At 38.8% G+C, this 23566-nt stretch overlaps 3 protein-coding genes across 4 annotated transcripts in view; 2 read left to right on the top strand and 1 right to left on the bottom strand.

Moving 5' to 3' along the window:
- The window catches only part of pou2f1b (POU class 2 homeobox 1b), a 39302-nt gene extending 36912 nt beyond the window's left edge, over nt 1-2390 (bottom strand). Inside the window, exon 1 of the mRNA XM_085920120.1 lies at nt 2356-2390. The gene's annotated coding sequence lies outside the window, so the exon portion shown is untranslated. The remainder of the gene's footprint in view (nt 1-2355) is intronic.
- A 7849-nt stretch (nt 2391-10239) lies between these two features.
- LOC147050608 (cell surface A33 antigen-like) lies at nt 10240-16123 on the top strand. Its single transcript, XM_085920740.1, is given in 9 exon segments — nt 10240-10291; nt 10703-10869; nt 12287-12500; nt 12589-12753; nt 12884-13000; nt 14234-14357; nt 14451-15107; nt 15109-15138; nt 16075-16123. Coding segments are annotated over 9 exon segments (1575 nt in total).
- ildr2b (immunoglobulin like domain containing receptor 2b) overlaps nt 16053-23566 on the top strand; it is a 14594-nt gene continuing 7080 nt past the window's right edge. For both annotated transcript variants that reach the window (XM_085920954.1, XM_085920953.1), the window contains exons 1-3: nt 16053-16182; nt 18447-18770; nt 20984-21103. In XM_085920954.1, coding sequence (XP_085777080.1) covers nt 16140-16182; nt 18447-18770; nt 20984-21103 — 487 coding nt within the window. In that variant the 5' untranslated portion in view covers nt 16053-16139. The remainder of the gene's footprint in view (nt 16183-18446; nt 18771-20983; nt 21104-23566) is intronic.

Raw genomic sequence — 23566 nt, 5'->3', positions numbered from 1 at the left:
GAAGACAAATTGTGCATCAAATTGTGCATCAAATTCATGTGTCACTATTAGAATTGTTTTGTAGCTTTTACTGTATATAATATGAGGTGCTCATATATTTATTTGGGGTGACAGTCACAATGGCCCTCCGAAAGAAGCGATGACTACAATGCGGCCCGCGAAAAAAATGAGTTTAACACCTCTGCCTTAGCATATTCCAGTGTTTGCCAATTTAGCCGTCGTCTAAGTTTATGTCTAGAATATCTATTAATTGCCACACAAAATATCAGTTCGTATCTCCTGGCTCTCTTCAACACCACTCTAAACAGACTCCTGTAAAGTGTACTGCACAATGAAGCACTTATTTGGGGTCTTTTCTGTATCTATATTTCACTTTAGCCATTAGTATGCTTAGCAATTCTTTGTTTGCCTACTGGGTGAAAGCACAAGTTGTTTGTCGGGTATTTTATTTGTCACCACAGCTCAGCATCCCATCACGTAGCTCTTTGCTGTTGTATACGGATTTACATCTAACAACCCCTCTGGAAGAATGGGTGACGGCAGTGGGACGTAAATGCGACGCTTCTTTATTACCAGTGCGATGAGATATTGTGGTGGCTTGAAATATAAGTTTAATGTGGTCTAATATCTCAAGAACACATAGCTCAAATCATCTTTCCCTGTTAAAATGTGTTTGTGGGTATTGTTACATTGTCTGTCTACATGTGTCGCTCCACCATCTGCACTCAACATCCTTTGCTTGAAAAGTTCCAACACAGCAACGGTGATGCTATTTGTTAGCCTATCTTTGGCGTTTAGCATGAGTTGTTAGCATTAGGCTAAGTTGACTTTTCTAAGGAAAAGTTAAGTGGTTGTTATAAATCTTTGTTATACGTCCAGTTAGACTGTAAACTTAAACGAAATGAGGCAATAAATGGCTTGAAGCCTCTTTTCAGCCTTTTTCTGCTTTCATGAAAAGTGAGTTTACTACCATCATACAGCAATCGTATCTCAAACCTTTTGAAAAATAACTGTATAACAACTGTTCATTATCTGGGGAATTCCATAAATTTGACCATTGTATCCAATGGCACTACTGTTTTTGTGGTTGTTTTTTGTGGCCCATGGCCCCTAGATTATCCCCCCGCCCCCAAAATAAAATAAAACCATTACCTTTTGTACTATTGTTTCTAAACTTTTTGATTAGAAACCTGATACTCACGTTTGAGGTCTTAACGTGTTAAATAGGACGATTCCCCATTTAAACAAACAACAGAAAAACACAGTGGCATCAAGCTGTGTCTTGCCCAGTCATGAAAGCTCCAGTGAACAGTTAAGAATGCCCTGGCTGCCTGTTATTATTGTGCCTTTCCGGGAAGTGGGCCTCACTACTGCCCCAGGGTGGGGAGGAGGGGGTAAAAGAAGGAGGAGGGGTACAGGTAGTATCTTTGTACCTGGGTATGGAGCTAAAGGTGCCGCCAAAAAGTCTGTTTTAGTCCCTTTGAAAACGGACGAGAAGCAAGGTGAAGCGTTAACTGATCAAAAAGTGAACTAAACCACGTAACTATCGATTATCGGATACCAATTGCGTTTACTTTGACCGCTAAACAAGAACCGGCGTTTTAAACACACCCAGAGCCCCATTCCTCTGTCGACCGCTCGATGAAGCCTACACAACGCCGCACTCCGGCTCGAGCAGGCACCGCATGAATAACACAACAGGCTTACTGTAGCTCCACACTGCGCCGACCACAAAAGGGTGATGGGGGGAAAAGGCAAAAAAAAAAAAAAACCACCGAAAGTGACCACGTACTAATCGCGTAACAACACAAACGCATTTTATAGTTGAATTTCTTCATCTCGTAACAAGAAACGCAGCGTGGACCAGTGCTCGCCTTGCAAACAAACAAAAAAATGAATATGCAAAGCTGGTTCAAAAAGCACCGCACACCGTTTGCCGTCAACACAAAGCCTAGCGGCTTAGCATTCGAAGCTAACGCTAGCTCCCTCGCTCGCCATTTCAACCAAACCACGGGTCTTGATGAAATAACAGAAATGTGTCACACACGCACGCGGCTTGGTGTTTATTAATAAAATATGCTAAGTTGTGTTTGTCGACAGAGGTATGAATATGTAGCGGGTACAGGCGTCTAATCACACAAAGGGGGAGGCATGTTTCCCCGTGTAATTTGCCGTCGGACGTTTCCTGCTCTGCCAAATTACAGCTGGCTAGCATTTCCACAAATGAATCAGGAGGATGTTTATCGCTCCGTGCCGTTAAGTCGACGTTCGTGCCCCATGTCTATATTTGTTTCTCATCAATTGCAGCGGCCGTTTGAATATGAGTATGAATATGTAAAATGCGGTAATCATTACCTGCTCCTGAACTCTCATCTTGACTTGCTGCTCCTCCGTCCGCCATTTTGAATATTTAACCCGAAAATCCCAGCCCTGCCTGCCGGTCGCGCGCACGCGTACAAGCACGCGCAACCTGTGCAACGTAAATACAGGAGTGACTGTTTTACATATATAGTTCTGTCCTGAACTGTAAATTAAGTAAAAAAGTAAAAAAAAAAAAGTGGCTTCAGTTGGTTGGGGACTGATTAAATTGTGACAGCAAGGGAGAATATTTTTCTTCCTGTATTTTTCTTATTTTGTAAATTGAGTAAAAAGTAACTATTATGTAAAAGTAATTCTTAATTGCAGGGACAGGTTTATACAAAAAACGAGAAAAAAAATTCTGAACTAATCTAAAATTTGTACAAGAGGGAAACCTATTACAACTTTTCATTGAGCTGATCAGGGCCCATATTATGGTTCTCTGACTGGTCTAGATGACAAATGAAGTTAAAATGAGCTGTTGTAGTATCCATCTGTCCGTTCATCCGTCCATCCATCCATCCATCCATCCATCCATCCATCCATCCATCCATCCATCCATCCATCCATCCATCCATCCATCGATAGCAGTGGTTCTTAACCTGGGTTCGATCGAACCCTAGGGGTTTGGTGAGTCGGTCTCAGGGGTTCGGCAGAGCTTCCACTGCGTAGGTCCGAACACACCTGATTTATTTGATGACGCATATCTGAACTGGTCTCGCAAAGGCAACAGCAGAAGTCACACTGATTTGCAGGTATGTCATTTGTTGTGAGTTCATGCATTGTGTTGGTTTTGTTCTTTAAACAAGGTGATGTCCATGCACAACTCGTTTTATGCACCAGTCTTGAATTTGAAAATAATAATTTTATTTTTCACTAACGAGGGTTTTGGTGAATGTGCTTATGAAACTGGTGTGGTTCGGTACCCCCGACCAAGGTTAAGAACCACTGATCTATAGAATAGTGCATTATTATCTTGTTGTTGTTTTTTATCTTTAATTCTCGCTATGCGAATAGTAACTATCAGAAGACTGCATATTCTCAGTTGAACAATTTAATGGATGCCAGAAAGAGCACCACACGGCTCTGGAACCTTTTCTGCGAGATGGCGGAAGGTGTAACGCCCACCCCCCGAACTCTTATACTTTTTGCCTAGCTTGTGTGACTGTGTGTGGCTCTACGGCCTTAAATGAAATAAACATACTAATATATGTGCAAAGTTTGTCATAGAGAAGAGAAGGACAGTGAAAGCAAGAGAAGGGTCACAGCAAGATGACGTATAGCTCAAGATACTTGTGTTATCATATGTGTCAAAGAGGCCTATTCTATTAAGTCTCTCTGTTTCAGTGACCTTAATTAATTAAACTAAAAACTTGAGCTTTTGAAAAAAATTTACATCCCCTGTTGAACTGGCCTAAAAATTCAGTTCATCTCACCCCCTGTTTGTGTACGTGCGGATGGTCCCCGACACGGCAATGCTTTTACTAATGTTGCTTTTCTTGCACACACAAATAATTGACCAACACAGCGCCACCTTGGTAATGAAAATAGAAGCGGCCCTCAGCGCAAATTAGTAGGTAAACTTTAGCCTTTGTAAATTCAACCTTATATACAGTAATTGGACCATAACTGAACAGTGTAGAGTGGTGTGATTTTGGTCCTGAAAAATGAGCGCTTAACAAAATTACAGCACATCAAAATGTTTTTAATCAGCAAATTATCCTGAGGATATATTTTACGTTACTGACGAAAGATATTTGTCTACCATCTAGTCCTCAGATATGATAGGACTTCGATATTTAGTGTCCACATAAAATAAGAGGACTCTTTGATAAATAAAATGAAACATGATTTCCCATCCTCAGAGTGTAAAAAATGACTTTCAATTGGCTACATTATAATTACAGAGAAGGATCTTTTCACAGTTTGAGTCAAATGTAAGGCCTGGGGGCCAGAGCTAGACTACGACATCATTTTATGTGGCCGGTGAAAGCTAATCAAGCATATCAACTTCCATGATGCTTCCTGAAATTTGAACCAAACTTGAAAAAACTATTATTCTTGACTTCTGGTTTCAAAATTAGTTATGAATCAATTTGTTGTCTACCGTGTATCTCATAATTTGAGGAGCTACATAGTATATCATAATGATCCTCCTAGGAAAGCCAAAACGGCAACGTGAACTGTGACAAAAATGTGTTTGTTACCCATGCTGTAAATTGTTAATAATAATAATGACAATTATTATTTAATGACATGAGCATTTAAGGTATTATTTTTTTCATAAATTTTATTCAGAGGTTGTCTATGGGTCATGTGAGCATTATTTGATATCTGTTTTTGTTTTGCCATGTTTTTACTTTGCAATAATAATAAAGGTGATCTTGACTTTGTGTTTTGTTCTGCTTATTGTCACATCATCTACGACCATAGTAAATTAAATCACACATGATTACAACCCATGCCAAGAGATTGCCATAAATCACCCACTGGATGTTTTTTGCCAGCTCGAGGCAAATTTCTTGAACAATTTTATTAGCTGGATATTTTTAAAACTAGAAGCACACAAAACAACCATTACAACCACTTCAAGTGAAGAACAACCATTCACAGCAGTTTAAAAGATCCATTGCACTATTGCATATTGAATGTTAGGCACCATATATCACCAAAAGTATTCATGATTAAAGGAAGCTTTTCATACTTATGAATTATTTAAAATAAAAGAAGGTGTAATAGAAATGTATATTTAAATATTATACAAAAATGTTAAATAAAAAAGTTAACATTTTCCTTTTGCCAAAAATTCAAATGGAATATGTTTGCATACGGTCTTTAATTAGAACAGAATAATTACAATAGTATGTACTGTACGACTCTTATAGTAAATTAGTTTATTACAACAAATGTGCTACCAAATGTTGGTACTTTATCAAAATTTTCAAAATTATTATATTAAATACTTTTATAATAGTACTATATACCAATGGAATTCACCTTTTTTCTTTTATCTAATTGTCATTGATTAAAATACTTATTCTATTTTATTTCATTTTATCCTCATTGGCTCGTTAAAATCACAGCAATGTACGATTTGATGTCTCAAATTAACGCCTAAATGTACGTAACTTTTAAACACAAATGAGATGTCAAGGGGCTAAATGTCAGTCACTATCTACAGTTAAAAACTGTATAACTGTTCTATCAAAGGGCAACTACACAGAAAACCTGGTTGGTGCCACACCACAAGGAAAATAATTTGAACTATTGGTGGTTAATTTTCTTTGAGAATCAGGTTCGTTCCAGTGCCCCTCTGAAGTAGCCATCAGGCAAGGCTGGATGGTAGTAGCAAAGAACTTCTCTGACACAGCCATTTTGGCTACACAACGATTTTATTCCGCCCATATGCTGATGTCAAAGAAGTCCCCCATAAAATGAAGCACATGTGTTTGTCCTCCCATCTTCTGTTTCTATCTTCTTATCATGAACAGCCTGAATATTCAAATTCACCACTCACACATTTATGTACATAAAACACTCCAGTCTTTGTTCTACCTCTCCAGCCTGCAGGATTATTCACCAGTGTTTCTCTTAAGGCCAAATGGTCAAGATATAATGCAATTACCTTGCTCTCTTGGAGCTGATAACACCTCAGGGGGAAACAAACATTTTACAATGGTCAGTGGAATACTATCCTTTGTGTTTTCTTTCCTTTGAAGGCAAAAACAAGTCTGTGTGCAAATCACTGTCAGATTCTAACTCAAATCAGCATTTACTATTGCAATGTCAAAAATTTTATCTTTTGTAATGTACATCAATGCCTCTGTGGCTTATCATTCGATTGGTATACTCAGAAATGTGGCTTTCTAATTTCTTAAGCATAATCCTGGAATGCAATAATTAGACCGACCTACCTAGACATTAGAATATATTGTGTATCTTTAAAGGGCAAAGAGTTCACGCTCCCACTGGTTTTTGGCATAGTGGTTAATTTTGGTCACAGCATATTATATAAGCCTAGTAAAGTGTGGGAGAGCTATTTGATGGGAACTTGGAGGCGACAGAGTGCAAACACAATGTACTGAGGAGAGTATTCATCATAGGGGTGAAGGGTCACCCAGGCCCAAGTGCTACTTTTTGGCACAGAGTGCGTGTAACGCACTGTAGTTTATGAGAAAGCTAAATCACTTTCATGTGCATCTGACATTAAACAATTTGGAATTAAACCCAAACTTTCAGAAAACTTGCTTGTAAAGTGTCTTATGTTTATCGCACTAATTAGTCTGACTGCATTACAAGACTTTACTCCAATATTATGATTGTGTTCTAGTTTTTCTTTTCTACTAAGAAGACACAGGAAGTCCCATTCAAGTGGGAGTTGGATGCCGTCACCACATGCCACTTTCAAAGTTCAGCTTTGGAGTGATTGTTTTCCAATTTCACCTTCGTTAAGGGGAAGTTTGCAGTATTAAAAAAGTTCAGCTTCGGAGTGATCGTTTTCAAATTTCAACTTTGTTAAGGGGAAGTTTGCAATGTTAAAACTGCTGGAAATATTTGAATTCTGAGAATAAAGTCAGAATTCTGACTTTAAAGTCAGAAATGGGGTATTCTGACTTTAAAGTCAGAATTCTGAGAATAAAGTCAGAATTCCGACTTTAAGTCAGAATTCTGAGAAAAAAAGTCAGAATCCTGTCACCCCTCGTTTTTTTTTTTCTTCACTGGCCCTAATCTTCTTCCGTACCTTTCCGACCTGTGCGTCATGGATAACTGAAACAGGATGTTCCACCTGTTGTTGTCACTAAGGACTAGTGATGACAACTAGAAATGTTTCGAATTTGATGGGATTGTTGTATGGCATACAACAACCCCATCAAATGTATGCCCTTTTTTCCTCTTAAAAAATATGGGGTTGAAATATTTTTATTTTTTATTTTTTTTTTTACATCATTTTAACGTCATCTCGCGGGCCAGATAGAATAGATGCCTGAACAGCCTTCAAAATAAAGCACCCTACCTCAAATCAAAGCACGATTGAATAACATAACATGGAGAATTCTTAACACATCCTGTAAATATGTTTTTAGAACAGCTTTTATTATTAAAACATTTTTTATAACAAGGTACAGGTGTACATACTGTAAATATGTTTTTGGAACTCTTTTATTATTATAAAAATGTTCTATAACATGGTATAACACTGTAAATATGTTTTTAGAACTCTTATTATTATAACTTTTTTTTAAAATAAAAAGGTACAAGTGTACGCACTGCAATTGTGTGGGCACTCCCTGCCTTCTGCTGGTGTGTGGGCAACCTTTGTGCCATAATTTCCCAAATTAGAAGTTTTATTTTGAATTTGAATTTTTTTTTAATTTGGAAAAAAAAATCCGCAATGTAGTGTAACCGCAATCAACGAACCCAATGTAGCGAGGGATTATATTTGTCGCAGGACTCCACGACTGCTTTGAGTCTGCAGTTTTATATATATATATATATATATATATATATATATATATATATATATATATATATATATATATATATATATATATGGGGTTGAAATATTTTGCCAGCTCGAGGCAAATTGAGCTGGCAATTCTCAATTTGCCATATATATATATATATATATATACATATACATATACATATACATACATACAAACATTAGGTCCAAAATTATTTGGACAGTGACACAAGTTTTTTTATTTTAGCTGTTTATGAAAACATATTCAGCATACAAATATATAATCAATACAGGGTTAAAGTGCAGACTGTTAGCTGTAATTTGAGAGTTTTACATCCAAATTGGAGCAAGGGTTTAGGAATTACAACTCTTTGATACGTAGCCGCCTCTTTTTCAAGGGACCAAAAGTAATCGGACAATTGACTCAGATTGCCAAAAAAAAAAAAAATCAAGGCTGCATAGGCTCTTCCCTTGGTAACTTGTCATTGATGACATAGTTAAAAAGTCTGGAGTTGATTCCAGGTGTGGCGTTTGTATTTGGAAGCCGTTGCTGAGAACACACAACATTCAGTCAAAGGAGCTCTCACTGAACGTCGAACAGATCATCCTGAGGTTGAAAAAAAGAAGATATCCATCAAAGAGATAGGAGAAATGTTGCGAGTGGCCATATCAACCGTTTGGTACATCCTGAGAAAAAAAGAGTGCACTTGTGAGCTTGAGAACTCAAAAGAGCTTGGACGTCCGCGGAAGACAACGGGGGTGGATGATCATAGAATCCTTTCTATGCTGAAGAAAAGCCCCTTCGCAACATCCAGTCAAGTGAAGAACACTCTTCAGGAAGAAGGTGTATCAGTATCTAAGTCTACCATAAAGAGAAGACTTCATGAGAGTAAATACAAAGGATTCACCACAAGGTGCAAACCATTAATCAGCTTAAGGCAGAAAGACCCACAAACAAGCAACAACTGAAGATGGCTGCATTAAAGGCCTGGCAAAGCATCAAAAAGAAGGAAACCTAGCATTTGGTGATGTCCACGGATTCCAGACATCAGGCAGTCATTGCCTGCAAAGGATTGTCAATAAAATATTGAAAAGTAACATTTTATTTACTTAGGGTTGTATTTAGTTGTCAAATTTCTTTTGAGCCTCTGAAATACGCAGTGTTTGTATAAAAATAGCTAGAATTCCTATATGTTTAATGATATATTTATGTTCTACATCTTGAGTTTAACCTTAAAGTCTGCACTTCAATTCCGTTGTAGCTGTTGCACTGACAAAAATATATACATTACAAAGAAGACATAATGCTGGATATCTTTAAATGGAAGTTAGCGTCAAGATGAGTTTCACTTAACATATTTTAACCTTATCACTTCAACCTTTAACCTTATCAAGGCCTCTGCCATGACTCAACTTCATTTATGGTGTTTTTATATCTGCTGTATAGAAGCAGGTTTCCTGATAGTTGTAAAACGGTTGGTCAGAGAGCGTCTTTATTGGTCCAATACTACACCCTGCAGGTCAAAAGGAGAAAGATAAACACATTCATGAATCGTTGAAAGGGGCGGTTGACTATACAGTATAGACAAACAACTTCACAGTGTTCAATGAAGCCAACACGCATAGTTTTTAGTATGTAGGGCAAAGCCAGACCACAAGATGGTAAGTGTGATTTAAAAATGATTTTCCTGGAAAGTGTCCAGCTTGGATATTAATTGAACATAGTATTTACAAATAATATTCAGTCTTGTTTATATATATATGGCAAAATCTTAAAAGAGGAACTTTCAAAGTTGCATGGCCCAAAAGTTCAACCAAAATGATTTGCCTTAAAGACAATTAGTACTCAGCAAATCCTTTGCATCCTAAGACTATTGAGTATCTACAGCACCCCACAAGTGTGTTTTACTTTTTCTATGCATTTTTGTGTAATAGCCATAGGCCCAGATAAGAAATTTTCCATAATATCTGTAAGCGTCTGGCTGCTCAGCACAATATGAGCAATACAATCAAATAAATATGGATTACATACACATCAACTTCATCAAACTGATTTGATTGGGTAGTTTTTATACACCAGCAAGTACCTGTGCATGACATGAATTGCAGAGCTTTTGTGATGGCAAAAATTGAGCTCTAACTTAGTTTCTCTATGTCCCTCCCCCCCAAAAATAGGATTACTTACATAGTATCACAGAACAGATTGTGTTCCGCTTTTGAGGTTCTACTTTATTACTGTGTACTGAAGGAGTTTTCGTGAAAGCCTTATTGGTTGTTTGGTGTCACATGTCCTATAACCGTTCACTTATTACCTGGAGGAGTATCACACTCCACATCTGACTGAGCGATCGTCAAGAAAATTGGGCAGCCTTTTCTTCCAACAACTTCACTTTCATCCTTTACATTTGATTCTAACAATGACAGGAAAGCAGAGACTTGAATGGCAGAATCTACTTCTGATACTAACAGGTACAATTTGTGTCTTTTTTTCCATTTTTTCCAAATCCACACCACACCTTGATTATATGATCATGAGAGTCAATCATCAGCTCGCTTTGCCACTAAACGGGAAGCAGGTTGATTTGCTTTTGTGCTGAAGACAACCAGAACCAGGAAAAAAAAAAAAAAAGCAAATTAGGTATTTTATATTGTCGGCACACAACAACAAAAAACCCCACACACATTTTACGATAGTTTTGAATAATCGTTTAAAAATGTGCTTGATACAGAAGTTGCATGTTCGTTTGTTTATTTGATGGACAATGACTATATGTGTGACCAATATCACAATTCATTTTCATTTTAATACGGTGCAATATGTTCTGTACATTAATTTCAAGGGATTCCTAATGAAGTGTACTTGTTTCACTTTCATTTCAGTGCTTCCTGCCTGCAGGAGTTTGCAGGTTTCAATCCCACAGGACGAATATGAGGCTACGAGTGGAGCAGATATTACTCTGACATGTTCCTTTACTCCAGCAAACCATGACTTTAAAATGCTGGTTCTCACATGGGAAGCGTATCCTGATGTGGTCGAGGATCCAATGGTGAGCCATCAATTGAAATGTTGTTGTCTTTCTTTCATTAGATGTAAATTAGTCAAACGAGATGCTTTCACCAGGTGAAAGTGCTACTGCTTGGGGGGGGGGGGACATGGTATTTTCATGGTATTGGGCCTTTAGAAGTTTTTATGGTCATTAAGGATTTGTCCACTTTGGGGAGGTTGCTGTTAGTATATAAACATGAGTCTGACCAAGTCACCCTCCCCAATTTTCCACTTTCGGAGGTCGTGTCAGATTGGTAACAGAGTCTAGCGGTGTAAAATGTGAATGCAGGTTGTGAAATTTAACACTTAACAATCACTTCTGTACTGAGTTCCTCTGTGACCTTTTTTATGAGTTATACCAGAAACCGCCAATGGCATCACATATCTGTTATATAATTGCGGGATTAGGGTTTCAAACGTTTGTGCCATTTTCCCGCTTTTGCCAAATTTGTGTAAAACGCACAGGCAGATAAATGCACCATGTTTTGTTACAGCGGTTTTCCAGAATATTGTGACTAAAAAAGGCTATTCATATGTTTTCACTAATCTGTGATTAAAACTCCTCATTTTTAAACATTTACAACTTTTTCAGGGTGCTCTAAAATACTCTTTTCAGATACTATATTTAATGCTTTAATTTTTTTGTAAAATTTAATACCACAAATCTATGAGTACATTATACATTTTGAAATGTTGGCTTGATTTTAAGAGAATCTATGTACATGTTTTTAACTCTTTTGTCCATGCCGGTGTTTTTGTGAGACAGAAGGGCTAATGTCTTAGCCTGGCAAGCCAGACCCAATGGCTGGGACTGCATTGGGTCTAGCCATGCAGGCTACTAGCCACCAGTTTACTGTGTTGCCTTTGACATAATTAATTCATTGATTTATTATAATTGTTGTCGTTATTATTCATTATTATCCATTTCACAGTTCAGTGGTGAAGGGTTCGATTCTGGCACTGACCATATCATTCATTCATTCATTCATTCAGTCATTCATTCATTCATTCATTCATTCATTCATTCATTTTCTGAACCGCTTTGTCCCCACGGGGGTCGCGGGCGTGCCGGAGCCTCTCCCAGCCGTCATCGAGCAGCAGGCGGGGGACACCCTGAACTGGTTGCCAGCCAATCGCAGGGCACATAGAGACGAACAACCTTCCGCACTCGCACTCACACCTAGGGGCAATTTGGGGTGCTCAATCGGCCTACCAAGCATGTTTTTGGGATGTGGGAGTGCCCGGAGAAAACCCACGCGGGCTCGGGGAGAACATGCAAACTCCACACAGGGAGGGTCGGAGGTGGAATTGAACCCACACCCTCCTAACTGCGAGGCGGACGTGCTACCCAGTGTTTCACCGAGCCGCCGACCTTATTATTATTCATTGTTATTATTATTTGAATGTGCATTCTCCAGAAAACTGTGGCCACCTACTATTTAAACAACGCAATTGACATCGCACCCACATATGAAGGTCGGGCATTCATGGAAGTGGATGTTGCCAAACAACAGAGCACACTGCGTTTAACAAAGCTGACCGTACACGACAGTCGTAGCTTCCAGTGCAATGTCAAAATACCAAATGACGATGAAGGAACGACCGCGGCCTCCACCTCCCTGCTGGTGCTGGGTAAGAACAACTCTTATGCCTTGTTGGTCACTGCTCTGTCCACACAGCTGATCATTTATGACTTAATGTTTTTGTCTTCATGTTTTAGTTCCTCCCTCCAAGCCTCTGTGCGGGCTGCAGGGAGCATCAGAATATTGGCATGATGTCACCCTCACCTGCATGTCTCAGGAGGGCTCCCCAAAACCAACCTACAAATGGAAACGCTACAGTGTAGAAAACATACCCAGACCATTTCCACCCAAGACTACCGAGAGTACGTTTTTTTGGAGCACACAAGCACGTCAAATAATTTATAGTGAAACCTCCAAAGTCAATGTGGCACATCTAGATACATACTATGTAAATGATTGCAAAATGTAACAAATGCTTTACCTTTACCTTAGAGGACGGGGCACTTTCCTTGTTTAATATTTCAAGAGAGACTTCCGGATTCTATATCTGCGAATCAACAAATCGAGTTGGCTCCGACAGCTGCAACTTCACCTTAGCAGTGATGCCCAGTGAGTGTCAACATCCTGCTTACCCATGTGTGATTTTAGCCAACATTTATTCCAGCTGGTAAAACCAAGAACATGACTGCAACACCTGACTGAAATGTTACAATGGGCAGTCTAATGTCATCTCCAGCCAGATGGTTGTTCCATGCCAAATCACCCAGTGATTAGATTTTAATGAAACTTGGTGTACTTGTTGATAGTGATTGGATAACACTAAATCTCATAATTTCAGTCAGTCGGAGCAGGGCTTTGGGGGCTATGGCCTGGTGAATTTTGACAACTGGGTCAATCTGCATATAACGTATTTTTATTAGAAAGGGAATTCAACACGGATTCAAAATCATTTAGAACAGCGATCCCCAACCTTTTTTTGCGCCACGGACCGGTTACGTGTCAGAAATATTTTAACGGACTGGCCTTTAAAGTCCGGGGGGTAAATGAACGATGAAATAAAATGATACGAGTAGCATAAAAACAAATATAAATCACATAAAAATAAAACTCACAATTACGTTGATTTAGTGGGAGCTTTGAGCTTGTTTTTCAGAAACGAGTCGATCCCATCTAGGCGTAATCGGAGACAGTGACACCCAAAGATTTTTCCATTAGGCCCGGTACCAAATAACCCACGGACCGGTACCGGTCTGCGACCTGGTGGTTGGGGACCTCTGATTTAGAAGATTGGTGCATATTTTAGAAATTTGACCTATTGACCTATATTTTGACCTTGAAATTGACCTTGTGGATCACATGACTTTAGCAATTTATTTCTTGGAAACTAATCTCTCAAGGTCTCTAAAACACCATCAGCCACAAAGCATAATTGCCTAAAGTCATTGTTCAACATGTTTGGAAAACAAACAAGACACAATGAAGACAATTTTTACAACACACATCAGTTATTTTTTATTGGGTCTTTTTCATTTTGCTTACTTGTTCACCCATAGTCGTATGTTTTCTTCCAATGTCAAAACATGTGTTCCAAAAAAAGGTTTTGCCTTTTTTCAGAAATATTTAAAAATGACTAGTAATTATGCTATGTGGCCAACGAAATAAAAGTTTCAGAGGTGTATTTTTTTTATCCAGTTCATGGTCACTTGGTGGATAAACCAACTAACTTGGATAAAGGCAAACTCCTGGCTAGCAGGCGCACATATAGAGTATAAGTGTAGCAGTGCACGCTGTCAATGACTTAAAAATATAAGAAAACATCGCTAACCTTCTTCCACCCTCTAGGTAGCATGAACTTTGGAGCCACAGCAGGTATAATTTGTGGTGTTGTTGCTGGATTTATTCTTCTTGGCATTCTCATCTTCTGTTGCTACAAGAAAAGGTCTAAAAAGAACAAGAACGTTGAACGGTATGTCCTGTTTAGTCCTGAAAATGGCTCATACGAAAGTAAAACCACCAGTCAACTCTTAACCATTTCTTGTTTCTCTTTTTGATGACTCAGTTCCTCCAAAGAACTTGAATTTATAGATGATCCTGAAGCCATAAGTCAATATTTGGATGAAGAGTCTAATGCTAAACCAAAGCAGACGGAATACAAAGTTGCTGTTCCTCAAAACAGTCACAATGTGGAAAGTATTGGACTCACATCGGAAGATAATCATCTTGGTTCTGACAGTGGTAGATATCCGAATGAGCGAGACCAGGATCGTCAAGGTGATCAATACCATGGTAGTCGGAACCGTCTTGATAGAAATGAGTATAGAGGAAGTCGAGACAGGCTCGATGAAGACCATGATGGTCGAGGCAGGCAGGACGATCACCGTAATCATTACGGTGGAAGTCGAGATCGCCTAGAAGAACGGAACGACAACAGAGGAAATCGGGACAGGCTCGAAGAACGGAACGACTACAGAGGAAGTCGAGATCGCCTAGATGAACGGAACGACTATAGAGGAAGTCGGGACAGGCTCGAAGAACGAAACGACTACAGAAGAAGCCGAGATCGCCTAGACGAACGGAACGACTACAGAGGAAGTCGCGACAGGCTCGATGAGCAGCGCGATCGTTATGGTGGCAGTAGAGATCGCCTGGAAGAACGGAGCGACTACAAAGGAAGTCGTGACAGGCTTGACGATCAGTCAGACCGCTATGGTGGGAATCATGAATGACACCTATGATTACTCGCTTCTGTATTTCATGAATTTGAAAAATAAATGGATAAATTCGTTATTCAATGTAGAATTTTGTTTTCAACATGCCTGTTTTTAACAGCATAGGCTCAATTTACTGCTTATTCTTATTACTATTTATTTTGTAAATGGCTTTCTTAGTGGGTCAAATTATTGGGAAAAAATGGACGGGAAAATAACATCCATCCATCCATCCATCCATCCATCCATCCATCCATCCATCCATTATCTGAACCGCTTTGTCCCCACAGGGGTCGCGGGCGTGCTTAAGCCTATCCCAGCCGTCATCGGGCAGTAGGCAGGGGACACCTTGAACCGATTGCCAGCCAATCGCAGGGCACACAGAGACGAACAACCATCCGCACCCGTACTCACACCTAGGGGCAATTTGGAGTCTTAAATCGGCCTACCAAGCATGTTTTTGGGATGTGGGAGGAAACCGGAGTGCCCGGAGAAAACCCACGCGGACACGGGGAGAACATGCAAACTCCACACAGGGAGGGGCGGAGGTGGACTCGAACCCGCATCCTCCTAACTGTGAGGCGACATGCTACCCAGCACCCCACCAATCTGCCCGGAAAATAACATTATTATGATTATGATTTTATTATGATTATGATTTTATTATTATTATTATTATTATTATTATTATTATTATTATTATTATTATTATCAACAACATGGAAAGGGAGTTCAAACTATTTGAAAAAAAAAGGCAAAAATGGAAATCGCATTTCAACAATTTTTTTTCAAACGTCAGTAATGCTAAAATAACGCACATAAATACAACTACACACTCGCAACGTAAAACGGAGGTAAAAGGTTCAAACATGACAAAATACCGAAGCGTTTCTACACCCCTCCCACTCGTGTTGAAATGGTACAGTCCGTCCCGTTAGTTCATTGTGGTCGGAGAGTTACTCCGTCGCTCTATAGCAGCTGGTCGACGACCGAGCGGATGGACATGCGAATAAACACCTCCTGACCGACAAACGGACCTGATGATGAATTTCAATCGCTTGGCTGTTTTCGTTGGAGCTTTGGGTAAGTGAAATAGTTTTTTTTTATATTGATATGGTTCAATGACAACATCTTTACATCAGCTCAACAGGTTGAAGCTTCTTTGAACCGCTTCATTGGATGCTTCGAATCAAAGCGCTTCTTTGAGCTTGTTTAGTATTAGTAGGCGTGCAACGCTTTTTTACCAATTTCAACTTGTTTAATGCATGTATAAATAGTTATAAAGGCAACTATATAATAAACTCCCGTAATAGCGTTATGGTATGCCATATGTGGATGCTCGAGGATTTGTGTGCGTTTTATAAATACGTACTAATAATGAAGAGGGACTAATTCAAAAAAAGTTCCGCATGAGTCATTTTTAGCATGTTCATAAATTTGCCCGCTCTGCTCCCGCGTTGTTATAAATTTAAAGATATATTAATTTTAGTCTTAAATAATTTGATAATTTAACACCTATAGTAAAATTAATACTCACGACTTTTAAAACCAATAACAATTTAATAATGAAATACCCTCTAGAAAAGTAATTACTATTAAATAACCATAAAAATAATGCCTAATGATGTTAAGTACATTACAATGAAACAAGAAAAATATTTTTAATTTACTTGATCAAATCATTTGAAACAAATTTACTTAATATGATTCCTTCATCATCAAACATGATTCGATACAATGCATATTTTGTTTTTGCATCTTAAAAACATCTCTTATCGTTCTGTATTTTCAAAGCAATGTTTTTTTCCCCCTTATCAAATATTGCGCTACATCGTGAGTCTAATCAGCATAACGTTTTTGTTAGACGAATGATTCAATACGAAGGAATGTCCAACTGAGTAAAAGCAGGAAATGTGCAAAGGAAAAGACTGACAGGAAACATGTTGCTTTGTCACTGGTGTTCATGTTTAAAACTGCCTTTCCCATCATGTAACATCCCTAAAGAACACAACTAACATGACTCAAAAAGTAATTTGGCAAAAATATATGTGCCTGATTCACAACTAATAAAATCACCTTGTTTAGAGAAAATCCCAATTTCTGACCCTGACCCCATTTTTTGGGAAACCTTGATTTAAAGTATAAGCACAACAGCGAGTATTTGCTGCGATTGCACCTTTTATCAAAGCTGCTGAATAACACTTGCTTTAAACAATACTTAACATCTAATTGAAATGACATAGTCAGGTTGCTTTGTGATTCCACTTGCTGACTCCGTTCGTGGGATGTAACGGTTCGCTATTAATCCTCAGCGGTCACTTGGTCTGTTCATGCGCAGCTGGGCCAGGCCTGATCTTCTCATTGGTTGCCACGGAGTAAACTCCTGCCCCTTTCTGGTCCTCAAGTGGGACAGGAGAAGGGGGGTGCAGCTTACAAACAATGGGAAACAAAGCGAAGACTCGTGGGAGGAATTTCAGCGCTCGGTCACCTCAAACACTGTGAAACTACATACTGTGTTGATACACATGGGGGACGAGGCATTCATGATTAAGCGGCATGTTGTGGTTTTATACTGACTTTGCTATCAGGTATGACTTTAGTAGGCGGTTGTTCCTTTTTTTGGTCATTTCCCGTCTTTAGGAGTTGTTTACAGTGATTTCCTGCCCCTCCTCAAGTTAACTTAACACGGTAGAATGCAGTCACAAGTGTCTGCTCGCTCCATGCACCCCCTCCCACTATGATGAGTCTTCATACTCCCTCCTAATGCACCCACTCCTTGCACACACATTGGAATTTAACCCGCCTGACCCAAGCAGCCACCCCCCCAACACACACTGAACGTCTGCCTTCTGTTTTGATACTGGACAAGTTATCTACCAAGGCTGCTTGTTCAGGTGCAACGTGCTTAGTTCAGTTGGTTAAAGAGAGAGTCAAGTGAAAAATCTTCTTGACAATAAACTGCTCTATGATGCCCCACTAATCTAAATACGTTTTTCAGATTACTACTGCATTTGTGGGTAATGAATTAAGTAGCAAAATCCACCCGCGTTTATCCATCTCAAACGGTGGCCATTTTGCCACTGAAAATGACATCACAGTTGCTCTGGGCTTAGGTAACAAACAATCATGGCTCACTTGATCAAACTTAGAAAACAGCTGATCCTATTTCTTTCACTGGGTAAAATGTATTTTTGTATTGTAAGATGTATTTGTTGTAAGTTGTGAGCAAATCAACAATTTGGGAGCAAGTACTTTTTGAAAGTTTTACCCCTCCAACAGTTTTTTTTTATAGTAACGAGTACACCCACCCTCCTCCAACACCACCTAACTCTTATGTCTTCTGTCAGTGTGCCTGTGTAATAGCATGCACGTCATGGTGCCGGAGAAGCAGCAGTACGCCATGCTCTTCCAGTCGGTGGTCCTCCCATGTCACTACCAGACGTCCTCCAATCAGGCGCCGGTGGTGCAGTGGTGGTACAAGTCCTACTGCCACGATCGTACCAGCGACTCCTTCAACCTGCCACACCATCTCCTGAGTGCGCAGCAGGCTGACAAGTCCCACCTGGACTGTGCCGACCGGGGTCGCACAGTTCGGGTGGTGGCTTCAGCGCAAGGATCCAGTATGACGCTGGCAGAGCACTACATGAACAGAGACATCACCATCATAAACAGTAATGTTGCTCTTTTAATGTTGGGTTTAAGCATCCCATCATTCTATATCATTTTATATAGCACTTGTCCTCATTAGTCCCTGGACTGAGGGTCAACCAATCGTAAAGGCATATGGCGAGCATTTGAAGGAATCGTTGAATTTCTGAAACCAACTCCAGAACATCATGTTTGTTGAGCCATGAACATTGCATCGTCAAAGGAAACAAGTCATTTTCAACTCCTTAGCTTGGTCAATAATTTGAGAAAAAGAAACCCACATGCCAACTGATCAAAATATAGTCTTGATTCTGGTAAAAATCTGAAATTAACCAAATTCTATTGTATTTCATGTAATTATGATTGATTATAATCTACGAACGCGTATTGCTGCTACACCACAAAAAAAACAATTTAGGTAAACGTGAAAATTATTGTAGACAATTTATGTTGAAATATATAACCTTATCGTTTCAAAAAGTGAAAATTATGTAAAATGGTGAAAAATATCACTTTGTACAGCGTTTTCATAATGGATACCATGGCTCATGTGAACGATTTCATTAGATTCTATTTCATGCATGGCTTGAGACATGGTGAGATTTCACAGTTATTAAACACAGTGGATGATATTGAAATAAGCAACAGTACACCCAGATGGAAGTTAAAGTGCAGCAGACAACTGTGGTTAGGCCAATCTCTATATGGTCGGGAAGACAAAGTCAAGCCAGCCCCTACAGCAATTGAATATACTGTGCATTACGGAACTACGCCGCCAGCCACCAGTATTGGCCACCTTCAAAATAAAAGCTCAACAAGTAATGCAAGCACATCTGTGGTTTGGATTTAAAACAATGTTATAAAGTAACTTCTCTGTTGTCAGTCAACCACTCCACCGAGGGAGAATCCTAAGTAACTCAGAATTTCACCCAGAAAGTTCTAAAGTTGAGGTAGTAGTAGACGTTTTTACAAGTTTAATGTTTTTTTTCTGATGGGGCAGCAATATGCTTCCTTAATAATCAGTTATTTAGAAACAAAATGCAAAAGAAATTTGACAAATTACTGATATAATCTTATTTACTAGTAAAATAAGTATTCATGCTATTTTTAAAGACATATGGTATTCTAGAAATATTTAAACAAATGGGTTTATTATTTTGCTAATATTTTGGATTTATTATTTCCAATAAATCTATCAGATTATTTAACAGAATGAATAAATAAAAACTAATTATAAAAAATACTTATTAAAAGAGTGGAGAGCTGAATAAAATGGTCCATATATTGGTATATTCTTAAATCAATGACAATCTTGTCTGAATTTACTCACATAATGACTTAATCCATGTGAAATTTGGACCTGTTAAATCAAACTCAGAGGTGATATAATTGTAGGAAGCCATGACCTACTTGATATGTCACTGCACACTAGTTTACCACAGCACCCTGGTTGGGAATCACTGCCCTAAAGAAATCCATCAATTGCCTTTTGTATGTACCTCACAATAGGCCTAAATCACCTGTGAATACAAACCCCCTTTATGACTTCTATTCAATTGTGGACCCCTTTTAAGCAGCAACCCTTATCAGGAAAAGGCACACGTCGTCTCGTAATACACTAATATGCCACATTCACTATGGAGTGATGCATGACACACTAACCATTATCTTTGCAATGATATGCAGGTGTCAGTGGAACAATTTAAATGTTATACAATTTGTAATATTATATCAATGAATCTGGGGGGAAAAAAATTGAGGAAAATACTTCTGCTTTTAAGGTTGTATCTCCGTGAGGTTGCAAGTGTTAGCGAACAGAGCTAATGCTGGCTTTTCATCAGGGTATGTTCAAGGGTGCCAACATTTGCAAACATTCGACAGACATTCATTAAGTTTTTTAACGGTCGCAAACAGTTTTTCATGTAACCAAGAAGTTTTGATCTAGTTAAAAATTTAAACACGCAAAGGAGTGCGAGCAATCATGTGACTGCCAGACTATATTTGATTGGTGAAATCAAGTCATATATCACTTTCGATTACATTGTAATTGTGTAAAACTTACAATTTCAGATACCCAATTCATCCCAAAGGTTACTTGAGTAAATGTAACAAAGTAGTGCATTACTATCCACCTCTGGTGATGGCATCAATCATGATTACGTATGAACATCTCATATACATTTATTGTTTGTCAATCAAATGAGTTTGTAAAACTTGGTTTTGCATCTTCATGCAGAAGCAGACCTGCGAATTGGACAAGTCCAGTGGGGTGACAGCGGAGTGTATTTCTGCAAAGTTGTCGTCTCCGACGACCTGGAAGGCACGGACGAGGCCCAGCTGGAGTTACTGGTGCTAGGTATAAAAAATGCTTCATTAGCTATATCTACACTTGCACATAATAAGTAAAAGAGGAGAAATAAATCTGCTTTTACAGTGATAATAATGGTCAGGTTTGATTGACCTTTACTAAACCCCCTCTGTCTTTTCAATTCCAATACTGAGACCACTGAATGTATATCTCAGCATTTAAATGAGAACATAAAATAGCCTCCGTAGAGACCACCAAATGACTCTTTACATGCTCCCGATCCTCATATGACTGACACCTATTCTCCATTCAGCCTTTCCATTTTACTGAACATTGGGTGCAAGCAGAGGGGTCAAATCCAGGTTTGGAAAGTAGAAACCTTGCCACAGTTTGGCTAAAGCCACTGGTGCTTTTAATCAACCAGCAGGTACCACTAGCTCACTGGAGCTTGCTTGAGTAGGAGCATCTGTGGCTATGGCTAAATTATGACTTTTTCTTTTAATCCAGGACCTTCAAAATTCGAATGCCGAAATAAACAAAACTACAGTGAAATGAATTTTAAATTAATTGTCATTGTCATAATTGTATGAGAGCTTTGTCATGGCCAGAAGTCAGGCCAAGGTGCAACAATTTGTTCCAATGCTACCCTCAAATTAAAGTGTAGGGACCTCAGTTTGAGAACCACTGCCACAGAGAAATGTGGTTTCCATACTTGAAAAACTGTCACCATGCCAACAGGCTTCGTCCTTAAGCAGCTCGGGTTGTGTTAAGGTTGGCTGGTGATGATGTGAAGAGAGTGTGTAGGAAAGTGTAGGACAAAAAAAGTGGCTTGGCACTCTTGCTTGTGTGGTCACCCGATGAGAACAAATCACAATGACTAGGTTGCTTGCTTTTGTTGTTTTTTCAATTGGTAGAAATTAACTTATTTGTAATTTACACCACTGACTGTTTTCTGCTCCTTCGTCCACAAGTGATTTCCCGGTTTTCCAACTCAAATCAAATTTATTTATAATCCTTAATCACAGAAAAAAATCATCCTCAGTTCAGCAGATGCAATGCTTCCTCGAAAATGAAACCATTAGTTAATATAAGAAACTTAGCCGTTTAGGTTTTTTAATCTCTCAAAAAAAAAACTGAGGCCATTATTTAGGAATGTGACAACATGAAGTCATGTCATCTTGCTGTACTAGCAACCGGGCCTGGTGGGGAGGGCCATTCACCACGGCTTGGCTCCGCATAAATCAAATTTGTTTACTTGCTGTGATGTAGCCTTAATGCTCAACATCACAAAATAGGGCACGAGAGAAACGGACATTAGTTTGTTTAATTCAGCGCTAAACTCAGTTTTAAATTACTTGTACTAGAAAGTTACACATAGTCATTAAAACCCCAGCAGCTGAGGGCAGTGGAAGCATTTATGTCAAAAGAAGTCGTGGATATTTTCTTCGACGTTACTTTGGGTCATTTGAACTGTCCGTTCGCTCTGCTTTGCCTCATAAATTGCCGTAGCATTAGTATAGCTTGGAAGGCTAATGTAATCATGCATGCCTCACAGATTTCCCCAGTTCCAGCTACATTGTGTATATGTTCAAAAAAAAGGTATTCAGCATATACCTAGTTATAGTTTTATTTAAGCACTTTTCTTTTGGTTACATTTTTCTATGACATTTCCCCCTTCTGCCTTGCCAACTCTGCTCACATTTTCCTCTATTGCCTCATCTCTTTGCCCCTTTTTATCTTTCAGTGACTTGCTGCATAACTCGTCTAGTTTTTTTCTTTGTCTGTTATGGAGTCTTGAATTATTTGGCCAGACCAGAGTTACATTTTATCAGCGGGTGAACAGTGAACAAACTACTTTTTTCCTGTTACTCCACAGTTGCTAGCTAACACCTTTGTCTCCTGGTTTTTCTTTTTAAATCTGTGTATGAAACACAGAGGTGGTATTGTTGTGATATAGTATGTAGTAGGACCGTTATGTTACTTCCCATGGCAAATTGCTGTAAACTGTGCCCCAGTTTATAGTTCACAAGCCCCCCTTTTGTTCTTTCATACAAAAAGTAAGGTGTTCCTCAGATAAGGGGGAGTGAAAATGCTGTTTACTGTTTGAGTCAATTTCTCTCATTCACCCATTCACACACAATGTTGGTGAAATATTACCCAAAACATCTTATGTCATTTTAAATCTGTTACAGCAGTGATAGATTTTGAGATATTACACTTTTAATCTGTTTTACTAGAGTCCCCAAAATGCGTATATTACATGTGGATTTTCTGAATAACAATCTCTCTTTACATTTGACTGATTTTGATGAATCATTTTGATATACAGTAGTGCCCGAAGATTCTAGTGACCCGACTTACGTGTTTTTTGAGATACGAACCATTTGACTGATTTTCTCCTTTGACTTTTGAGAGCGAGTTGTGGTACGAGCACTTTAAGATAGCAGTGACCTCAAAATCAGATAAGGTCACAATAAGCAGCAATTTATCAAATATACAGCAATTCATCAA

The sequence above is a fragment of the Syngnathus leptorhynchus genome, chromosome 9 (genome assembly GCF_054491065.1).
Source record: "Syngnathus leptorhynchus isolate UIUO chromosome 9, UIUO_Slep, whole genome shotgun sequence".
Lineage (NCBI taxonomy): Eukaryota > Metazoa > Chordata > Actinopteri > Syngnathiformes > Syngnathidae > Syngnathus > Syngnathus leptorhynchus.
This window is presented reverse-complemented; position numbering and strand designations above follow the sequence as displayed.